The sequence below is a fragment of the Chaetura pelagica genome, unplaced genomic scaffold, assembly GCF_000747805.2.
Source record: "Chaetura pelagica isolate M959 unplaced genomic scaffold, ChaPel_1.0 scaffold1407, whole genome shotgun sequence".
Taxonomy (NCBI): domain Eukaryota; kingdom Metazoa; phylum Chordata; class Aves; order Apodiformes; family Apodidae; genus Chaetura; species Chaetura pelagica.
In genome coordinates, this window is record NW_009953954.1 from 67,211 (window position 1) to 77,844 (window position 10,634).

General features: G+C 51.0%; 1 protein-coding gene across 1 annotated transcript; it reads left to right on the forward strand.

Annotated features, from left to right (window-relative positions):
• The first annotated feature begins 4,569 nt into the window (after positions 1–4,569).
• LOC104392431 (hippocampus abundant transcript 1 protein-like) lies at positions 4,570–10,308 on the forward strand. The gene is made up of 11 exons (XM_010001832.1): positions 4,570–4,659; positions 5,509–5,571; positions 6,282–6,409; positions 6,812–6,926; positions 7,451–7,669; positions 7,951–8,064; positions 8,491–8,562; positions 8,971–9,083; positions 9,208–9,305; positions 9,848–10,014; positions 10,099–10,308. Exons 1-11 carry the CDS (start codon positions 4,651–4,653, stop codon positions 10,306–10,308), a joined length of 1,308 nt encoding a protein of 435 aa, XP_010000134.1. The 5' UTR covers positions 4,570–4,650.
• The last annotated feature ends 326 nt before the right edge of the window (positions 10,309–10,634 follow it).

A 10,634-nucleotide genomic window follows, 5' to 3' on the forward strand; every position in this document is an offset into this window, starting at 1 on the left:
CTGAAACAGACCCCCCCCCGGGCCTCACACCAGTCCCGCGGGTTCCTGGGGTTTCTGGGCAGGGCTCCTGCTGCCATCCCCCGGGAGCCACCAGGCCCTCTCGTGCTTCGCCATTAGCTGGAGTGATGAGCAGGCAGCCCCCGGCAACGGGGACATTTTCTGCTTTTTCCACTGCTGCGTGGCCTGGAAGTGCTCGTGGGCAGCCGGGAGGTGGCTGAGGGGGCCGGGGAGGCTTTGCCAGCCCCCCCCCCAGCGTCACTGCCCTATTTCGGAGCCTCCCAGCCCGGTGGCCTCATTCTCTCTGATTTCATCTGACGCCAAAGCCAGGCCTGGCTCCTGCTTGTTTGTATCAGGAGGGCTCCAGCAGCAAAGAGCACAATAATTTTCTTGCTTCTCTGCCAGTGTCTGCAGCAACCAGGGGAAAAAAAAAAACAACACCAACCAACAAAACCTTTAAAGGGACTTTCTGACCTCAGTGAAGCAACTCGCCTTTCTTCCAGCCCTGGGGCTGCTGCTTTTGTCCAACAGTTCAAGGACTCAGACCCGTCCAGCACCGACCCACGGTGTCCTGCTCCGGGACACCCTCCGGGCTCTGGGGGGGGCTGGGCAGCACCCGGCCCCGGCCCCCCGGGGCTCCGGTTGGGGTTTCCTGAGGATGCCCAGGGCAGCGGGAGCCGAGCTCAGGTGCAGGCTCACCGTGACGCCCGGGCTCTGTCCCCGCGGCGCCGGTATCCGGGGGGTCTTTGCAGCCCGGACACGCCTGGCTCAGCTTCCCGAGGAGCCTCCTCGGCCTGGGGGAAGGCGCCCGTGCTCGGGCCGGCACAGACGGTGCCCTGCTCGGTGCGGCCTCTCTCCTGATAACATCCCAAACAGAGTTAGGGTTTGTGATACAATAGGAACAGTTAGTACTGAAAAAGAATAATTCCTAGGAAATATTCCAGGAGGCATGAGAAAGACAGACTGGGGTAAAGAAAGAAAAAAAAATAAAATAAATCAGAAACACCAGAGTATGCACAGACAAAAAGATCATGTCAATCAGCTAGCTATACAGTTTCTACACAGAAAAAATTGCTCTTGATTGCTTTCCTGTGGTTGTATGCACTAATTAAATGTGACTTTTAATTCCTTTCAGTCAACTACTTCTAGTCCTACATTCAACCCATCATCCCATTTTAAATTTTAACTCACTTTATTTAATATAACTTGTTTCATATATCTCAATTAAAAATGCTATCCTATTTTAGTAGGGGCTGAATGGGGAAATCACAGATGACAAGGTAAGGAAGAAAGCCCTGCTTCCAGTGAACCCCATATCCACTGGTAAATCTTTACACAGCTTTATTTTGTCTCAGCCTCTTTTCTGTTGGCTTTTCTACGAGCAGATAATGACACTTATTTTCAATTATGACAGCCTATGTGGACTTTAATTTATTTCCTTGCACTGCCTAGAATATAGTTATTTACTTCTGGCTAAAAAATAACTATGCTTGTACTCAGTTAAGGACAACAAAATCACTACATCCTAAAGAAGGGAAAACAGCAAACCTGAATCATAAACTTGACATTACAGCTACAGATTTGCAACATGTGGTAATTTTTCTGTAGGACTCTTGCACATGCTGATCAAAATAATCCATTGAAACAGAAATGTCATGAGTTGAAAGAATGATAGTAAAAAAAAAGCAGCTAAATCCCAGACTTTTTACATGGGTACCTGGCTATTAACAGTTTATCCTTAAAGAGAAAATTTCAGTGTCTGAAAACAAGCACATTTCTGAAACCACATTTATTTTTCCTTAGTGCCTCATGTAGACATAAGCAACCTTTATAACTGGTGTATATGATTTGAACTAACAGAGCCTAACAGAATGCTGCAGGTGCTGCTGAACTACAAACACAGAATCACAGAATGACACAATCTTAGGAGCTGGAAAGGACCTCATAAGATCATCTAGTCCAACCCCTCTGCCAGAGCAGGGTCACCCAGAGCACATCACACAGGAATGTGTCCAAGTGGGTTTGATTGTCTCTAGAGAAGGAGACTCCACAACCTCTCTGGGAAGCCTGTCCCAGGGCTCTGTCACTCTCACAGGAAAGGAGTTTCTTCTGATATTTACATGGAACCTCCTATGTTCCAGTTTGCACCCATTTTCCCCTGTCCTGTCACTGGACATCACTGAAAAAAGCCTGGCTCCATCCTCCTGACACTCACCCTTAACATATTTGTAAACATGGATGAGATCACCCCTCAATGTCCTCTTCTCCGAGCTCAAGAGACCCAGCTCCCTCTGCCTTTCCTCATAAGGGAGATGTTCCACTCTCTTAATAATCTTTGTGGCTCTGTGCTGGACTCTTTCAGGCAGTTCCCTGTCCCCGGGCTGAGGGGCCCCGCGGGAGTACGAGCGTTTGAGGGGCAGGGGCTGGGCAGGAGAGATCCTGGATTCATTTAGATGTCTGGCATAATGAGGTGGTTGATGAATGGAAGAGGGGACATTTGTTGAGCTGTGAACAGGTTAGATGGGTTTTTAGTCTCTTTTCCCAAGTAACAAGTGGCAGGATGAGAGAAAACAGCCTCAAGTTGTGCCAGAAAGGTTAAGATTGGATAACTGGATGCATTTCTTCACCAAAAAGATTGGAACAGGCTGTCTATGGTGGAATCACCATCTCTGGAAGGATTTAAAAGATGTTGGTTTAGTGGTGGATTTGGCAGTGCTTAATGGTTAGTGGTTTGACTTGGTGGTCTTAAAAGTCTTTTCCAGCCAAAACTATTCCATGAGCTTAGACCTGGAACTGCTCGGTAAAGAGATTGACTGTAGGTTTTGCTGCAGTAGTTGGCAGAATCATTGAGCTGCTGGAGAGGGTGGAATGGGGATGGTGAAAGAGAGAGGAGAGGGCTGCTCTCTTCTCAGACTCTGAGGAGGCTGGTGGACCAAGGTGGGTGGTGACAGCTCTGCTCTTAGTCACTGGCTTCCTGCCACCTTGGAGCTTCTCCTTTTCATCATCTCATTTATGTGCAATAAAACTGACTTCCCTTAATGACCTTGTCCCCTCTGCTAGGGGCCTCCCATGTTGGTGCTGTTGATGTGATTTTTAAGCAGACTTAGTCCATCAGTTTTAATAGACTCTGTGAACACAAGCCACGTTTCAGCAGAATAACAGCTCCTGCTGCCTCCTCTCCTGCTTCCCATCCCCTCCAGCTGTGTGAGTGACCAGAAGGGCAGTTATTCTGGCAGAACCCGGGAGGGTGTGACTGGTAAAGGATTGCTCATCACACACCACATCTGTGCATTCCTGTCCCTGGACAGGTCCTGCACAGGGCTCATCTGTCAGCAGTGAGTGCTGGAGGCAGGACACCCACACAGAGACATCTTTGGTCTGGTCTGTTAAATGATTGGCATCTCCAGAGCACAGTGTGGGGATGTTGATCAGCTGGCAGGAAATTAATCTCCTGTCCTAGGTGGAATGCCCATGGATTGGAGGTGTCCCATGCCAAATCCAGTATCCCTTTGGAAGTGGGTTTTGTGCAGCTAGTGGACATGTTTTAAATTTCTGGATACTCTTCAAGCCACTGGAAGCTGCTGAAATTGCTGAAGTTCCAGACATTTCAGGTGGTGGTATTATGCTAGACTGCACTGCCTGGGGAGTTCAGGTTGTGTGGTTTGACACAGGGAGTGGGCCTGGTGGAGCAGCACGAGCTCATCCCACTGGAGCCCATGGGCTTTCCTCCCCTTCCTGCAGTTTGTTTCCGTTGTGAGCTGGTAACTTTGCAGGTGTCCTGCGTAGCAGGAGGGACCTCCTGGGCGAGCAGCAGAGATCTGGCACTCAGAGAAGTGACAGGACAAATGCTGCCTGGGAAGGGCCATGGGAAATCTTTAAAGAAAGGAAGAGGCCCTGAGATGTGGGGCTTTTCAACAGCTGATGTAAGGACTGTGCCTCTCCCACCCTCCTGGGTGGATGGAGTTGGTGATGAGGAGTGAAGTGGCCTTCCCAAACTCCCAGTCTTCTCTGGATGCTGCAGGGAATGGAGTTGTTCCCTTTCCAGGCCCTTGAGGCGAGGATGGAAAGGATAAGTTTGATCAAGATTAGAGAGGACATAATTATATTGAAGTTATTAATTAATATAAACATATTGACTGATTAATACTAATTAATATTAAGGTATTGTAGTGAGAGTACGAGGGGTAATGGATAAAGACTGGAAGAGAGGAGATTTAGGTTGGGCACTAAGAGGAAATTCCTTAGTGTAAGGGTGGTGAGAGCCTGGCCCAGGCTGCCCAGGGAAGCTGTGGCTGCCCCATCCCTGGGGGTGTTGAAGGGCAGGTTGGATGGGGCTTGGAGCAACCTGGGCTGCTGGGAGGTGTCCCTGCCCATGCAGAGGGTTGGATCTAGATGATCTTTAAGGTCCCTTCCAACCCAACCCCATCTGTGATTCTTTGATGAAATGCTGGATAAACCCACTTTTGCAGCCCACTCTGCAGGAGGGGCCGGGCAGGGCTGTGCTCCCTCTGGTCTCTCATGGTTTGGGGTTTGTGTGTTCTCTACTGACCCAGCTCTGTTCTGCAGCGACAGGGGATTGGAGAGCCCAGTGTCTACCACGCCGTGGTGGTGATTTTCCTGGAGTTCTTTGCCTGGGGGCTGCTGACCACACCGATGCTCACAGTGAGTCTCACTGGAGAGGGGAGGGAGCTGAGCACAGGCCCGAGGAGTGTAGGGAGTCCAACACACCAGGGGCCTGCAGCTGGATGGATTTCTGCATGAATTAACTGGAGCTGTAGTAATTTTTTATGGAGTGGGGCAGTTATTACTGTGGTTCCTTAGTTTGGAGCAAAGCATGAGGTAGATTCCTGAAAGATTGTGAAGGATTTCAAGAAAGCAGGACTGAGAGACCTGGCCTGAAATTACTAGAATTTACTGATAGTTTGTTGCCTTTTATTGCTTTTGGGTTTTTTTTTAGATACTAGAAAAAAAAATGCACTTGGGAGCTTAATGAAAGATGAGCAAAGCTGTGACATTTTATCCGCAGTCTGCACTTTGCCCTACACTGAGTTATTTAGGGATAAAAGGGGTTTTAGTTGTGCTTATTTTTTACCTGATCACGAATGGCATCTTTTTCCTAATGAAAAGATATGTAGAAATGTGGTAGGAGCTTGTAGGTGTGAAACACAAAACAGATTAAACAGGGGACAGAAAAATTATGTCGTGACATGAAGTAAAAACAGAGGGAAACTGGATGATGCAGGGATGGAGAAAGGGGTGTTTCAGGTTATCTTAGCCTTGCGCAAGGCTGGAATAATTTATGGACCCAGGGAGTATGAAAGAAAGTGGCTGCTGATGTTGGAGATGGGAAGTGGAGCTCCTCTCCTAGGCACAGCAGTTGTCCACCATGTATTTCCCATGTTCCCTGTTGCATTTTTCCAGGCATCCAGCTGTCAGGTGCTGGCAAAAATTTATGGGAATTTTGCCAGTGTTCCTAACTCTGGTTCTGTTTTGTTTTTTTTCTATCCCTAGGTGTTACACCAGACTTTTCCTCAGCACACTTTTTTGATGAACGGCCTAATTCATGGAGTCAAGGTACAGAGTGTTCATTCCAGGCTTTAATTTGGATCTGGGATCAGTACAAAGGGGCAGCCATCACAATCTGTGTCATTTGCTGCTGTCAACCAGTGTTTGGCAGATAAATGTTCCTGTTTCAGCCTGAGGTACTCGTGGGCACACCTGGTGCAAAATGGAGAGCAGGGTGCAGGAATCAAGTAGCTGGTGAGGTTGGTCTTGTTCAGCAGCACTGACTGTGTGCTGGGACTGCATCAGCTGCAGGTTCAGTTCTGGCCCAGGAACGTGGCAGAACATCCCATCAGGGCCTGCCAGTGTGACCTGGAAGAAGGTTTGCTCTGATGAGCTGGGCCCTTCCTGCCCCTCTCAGGTTTGAAAGACATTAGAAGGCTTTGAACACTCGTGTGTGTGCTTGGTGGCCTTGGCATCTGCTTGGGTCTGCCTTGTCTCCAGCTGTAGCTGACAGAGGGCCTGGGGGACCCAGCTGCAGGAGCAGGGCAGGATTAGGGTGTTCAGCAGCACCCCAAGGGATGAGGATTATTTTCTTTCTCCCTAAAACGATGTGAGCAGTTTGACAAACTGTTTTATTTGGGGAATATTGACTGCTTGTAGAAAATAGGAATGGTTTGTCTCCTCGTATTTTCATCTCTAGGTGATGTTGTCAAAGGCTCTTACTGTCAACAATCAGAATTTGACTGAGGGATCTCTCTGTCATCCTGTCTCTGTCTCAGGGTCTGCTCTCTTTCCTAAGTGCCCCACTGATTGGTGCTCTCTCTGATGTCTGGGGCAGGAAATCCTTCCTCCTCCTCACTGTCTTCTTCACCTGTGCGCCCATTCCCCTTATGAAGATCAGTCCATGGTGAGTTCACTCCTGAGGTAACCGAGGGGCTCTGAGGAGGCAGGAGTGCAAGGCTGAACGATGAGGGATCAGGGTGCTCATTTGGGGGGATGGGAGAGCTTGTCCAGGGGAGAAAGGTGCCCAGCCTAGAGACTGATTGACTTGGCTGGTTCTACTGGAGGGGTCAGTGTCAGGAGGAGAGAGTCTGTCTTTCCTGGTGCCTCTCCTGGTGCATTGTCACTGTTAGGACACGTTAATGTTCCTTTCCTGGGTGGGGAAGGTGAGCTCCCTGGGCCTGAGCTGGGTATTCCCGAGCACCGTTGGTGCAGTGAGGTGGGATGGACTGAGGGAAGGAAACGGAAGAGGTTCTGCTCCTGCAGTGTGGCTGCTCCCTGACTCTGCCCTCGGCTCTGCCTGTTCCAGGTGGTATTTTGCAGTCATTTCCATGTCTGGAGTCTTTGCTGTCACCTTTTCCGTGATTTTTGCCTATGTTGCTGACATCACACAGGAGCATGAGCGCAGCACGGCCTATGGCCTGGTAAGGAGCTGGGTGACTGCCTCACCTCTTGGAGCAAACACCTGGGGCCTGCAGGTATACAGGTGTGGTGGGGGATTTGTAGACAAGCCTGGGGACAGTGTCAGTGACCTGCGTGTCACTAACGGTACGGGGCTCCCTGTTCTTCTGTTTGTGACTTAGCGCCCAGAGAGAGGCCTCGTTTCCCTGTGGTCTGAACACTGGTGTTGTTCCGTAGCCTTTGGACAGCCTGGTCTGTGCTCAGGGAAGGGAACAGGCAGGAACACCCGTGCCTGCCAGGAGCCTGGGATCTGTCCCCTTCCATAGGGTTACTGACAGTACCATGTAGGAGTGGTGAGGACAGCTCTGACCTCCTTGGGCCAGAACTTAGCCTGGAGTGCACCATGAGGACACACCACCTGTCTGTCCTCTGGAGTCCCCATCCACCTGGGCTGTCACCATCAGGGGTTGGCAAAACTGGTGGATCTTTCTGGAGGAGAAAATGAGCACTAGGCAGGGGAGGCTGTGCTCATGGTTTGTGCTTCCAGGTGTCGGCCACCTTTGCTGCCAGTCTGGTCACCAGCCCAGCCATCGGGGCCTACCTCTCCCAGGCCTACGGCGACACGCTGGTGGTGGTGCTGGCATCAGGGGTTGCTTTACTGGATATTGGCTTCATCCTGCTGGCTGTGCCCGAGTCGCTACCGGAGGAGATGCGCCCAGTCTCCTGGGGAGCTCCAATCTCTTGGGAACAAGCTGACCCATTTGCTGTAAGTTACCTGCTGCTGGTTGTCCACCTGCTGCTGTTGATGCTTATATTTGCCTTAGTTCTGCTGATTTCTCTCAAAAAGAAGGTGCATTCCACAGAAGGTGACATTTTAGCATCATCCCTCTGAAATTCTGACCTGGGTTCGTTTGAGCATTTACTTCTGAGATATAAGATGGTGACTTAAGCTCTTGGTTTTGCTGTCTCTGTACCTGGAGACTATTTAATTATATTAACTCCTTTTTTAATTTATTTTTTTTTCATTCCCCACCCCCTTCTCTACAGTCCTTGCGGAAAGTGGGTCAGGATTCTACAGTGCTGCTCATCTGTATCACCGTCTTTCTCTCCTACCTTCCTGAAGCTGGGCAGTACTCCAGCTTTTTCCTGTACCTGCGGCAGGTCAGTCTCTTGCTGTGAGGGCAGGCTCTGGATGTGGGAAGTCCCAGTCTACAAATGTCATCTTCATTGCTTGTCCCAGGGAAGCTAATCTCAGCCAATAGCTCAGTGAAGCTGAAGCTGTAAGAAATCTAGCTTCCCTAGAAACTTGGGAGCCTGGTGACCCTCAGCAGGCATCACTAGGACCCTTGGTGGGCTCCTTGCTGGTGGCACTGCTGCTCCCAGGCAGGTGGGCCCTGTGCTTTTGAGCTGTTTCTTCAACCAGAGGAAAATCTTCCATTTTGCTCCTGTGGCAGCAGGGAAATAGTGGAGGGTGCAGCTGATCAGTGAGTGCCTGATGAGCAATGTCAGTGGACATCGGTGACACTGGTGGGGTGGCTTTTCTTACAAATCTCTTGCCTGAAAAGTCCCTCCTTGGTGTTTTCACAGGTCATTGGTTTCTCCTCAGAGACTGTGGCAGCCTTCATTGGTGTAGTTGGAATTCTCTCTATACTGGCTCAGGTGAGAGGCAACTTCTGTCTTGGCTCTAGTAGGGTGGTTATGAGAATGCCCAACACTCCTAGTGATGGGCTAGGGAGTTGCCAGAATCCCTGTGGCCACACGGGCATCGTCAGGCCTGTGCACGGGTACCTGCAGCTCCCCTTTCTTATCCTTTGAACGTAGCCGTTGGTTGAAAAACTGTTAAACTGTGGGGTGGCCCCACGCAGCTCTGTGAAACCCCACAGGTTGTGCTCTGGTTGCCACAGGCAGGGACGTGCTGGTTCCCAACACTGTTACAGGAAGGCAGGAGTGCATGTGCCTGGTGGCCCGTCCTCCAGTAGCAAATGCTCCTCACCCTCCTGTCCCTTGTCTCCCAGTGTTGTCATCTCTCTTCGCAGTGACTCTGGAAGCTCCTGTTTTTCTTTCCAGACAGTAGTGTTGGGAATTCTTATGCGTTCGATAGGAAATAAAAACACCATCCTGTTGGGACTAGGCTTCCAGATCCTGCAGCTTGCCTGGTATGGCTTTGGATCACAGCCTTGGTAAGAGTTTGTCCAGGTTTGTGCCGTGGCATCAGCATCCCCCTCCAGTGGCTCTGAGTCCCTGCATGGTGCTGGTTTGCAGCCAGCCCCTGGCAGCCCCTCCTGACTGCCCCTTCCCCCCCAGGATGATGTGGGCAGCAGGAGCTGTAGCTGCCATGTCCAGCATCACCTTCCCAGCCATCAGTGCCATGGTGTCGAGGAATGCAGACCCCGACCAGCAGGGTGAGTCCTTGGGACTTTGTCCAGGGGCCAGTTCCTCCCAGCAGGTGCTGAAGCTGCTGCACGTTTGGATCCTCTGTGGTGGTGGCACGGGGATGGGCAGAACATCACTGTGGAGCATCACTTTGTTCCTGGCAGGATTGACATTCTTGTTTTGGTCATAGTGGGTGCTCTGGAAGGGAATTCTTACATTGCACACGCAGGTGTCCAATGTTGCCTCTTTGATGCTGAGGACATGGCAGCTGAATCATTTGCCTACTTCATGGTCCCACCCCGAGCCCTCAGACTTGGCTGCCTTAAGTTCCAGTTCAGCTGGAAATAGGTCTCTGTGCCCGTAGCTCGTTTTGCTCCCCAAAGGATCAAGCCCAGCCATACTGATTTTTGTACACCCTGACCCTGAGCAAAGCTCAACCCCTGGCAGCCACCTCCTCTGCAGAGCACATGTTGCTCCAGATCTGTGTTTGTGATCCAGTCTCTGGATCTGTAGCCATCCTGGAACAAACCTGATTTCTCTGTACACCTGCCTCTGCTCACTGTGTCCCCAGGTGTGGTTCAGGGGATGATCACTGGGATCCGGGGGCTGTGTAACGGCCTGGGGCCGGCGCTCTATGGGTTTGTCTTCTATCTGTTCCACGTGGAGCTGAATGAAATGGCTGAGGTGGAAACTTTGGGTAAGGCCTCCAAACCCAACATGGCCAACCCTACAGATGAGGTAACTGTTCAGCTTTATCATTCCTTTGCTGGGTTGCGTCTGCCCTTGTGCTTGGGTGCTGATCATTCCTGTTTCTCCCTACAGAGCAGCATTATCCCAGGGCCTCCCTTCCTGTTTGGGGCTTGTTCTGTCCTGCTGTCGCTCCTTGTGGCCTTGTGCATCCCAGAACACAACCTTGCCCTGAGGTCGGGCAGCCACAAGAAGCACAGTAACGGAGCCCAGAGCCACCCGCACAGCCCGCAGGCCGCGGGGGCAGATGGCAAGGAGCCCCTGCTGGAGGACAGCAGCGTGTGAGGCTGGGGCAGGACCTGGCTGGCATCTCCTCCAGACCAAGGACAGACTGAGCCAGCGGGAGTCTGACGAGAGAGGGTGGGGGGAGAGAAGAAAAGAGGTGACAGACTGTACCACAAACAGCTAATGAGGAGGGGTGGTGTTTCCCTGCGAGCCAAATATTCCCAGCTGGTGCAGAAATGGAATTGTGTCATCTGGTGCTGAGGAGAGGGGAGATGCTGAACTGCTCCAAGTGAAGGGATCGTTCTTCGGAGCAAACCTCTGGTACGTGAATCCTGAACATCGTGGTGTGACCTGCCAAGCACTCAACTCAGCAGTGGCAAATCAGG

Bases quoted from the DNA above. Each gene is read 5' to 3' on its own strand.
- LOC104392431 (XM_010001832.1), top strand. The intron at 8,065-8,490 runs GTCAGTCTCTTG...GTGTTTTCACAG, and splicing joins TTTTCCTGTACCTGCGGCAG to GTCATTGGTTTCTCCTCAGA. The intron at 9,084-9,207 runs GTAAGAGTTTGT...CTTCCCCCCCAG, and splicing joins GGCTTTGGATCACAGCCTTG to GATGATGTGGGCAGCAGGAG.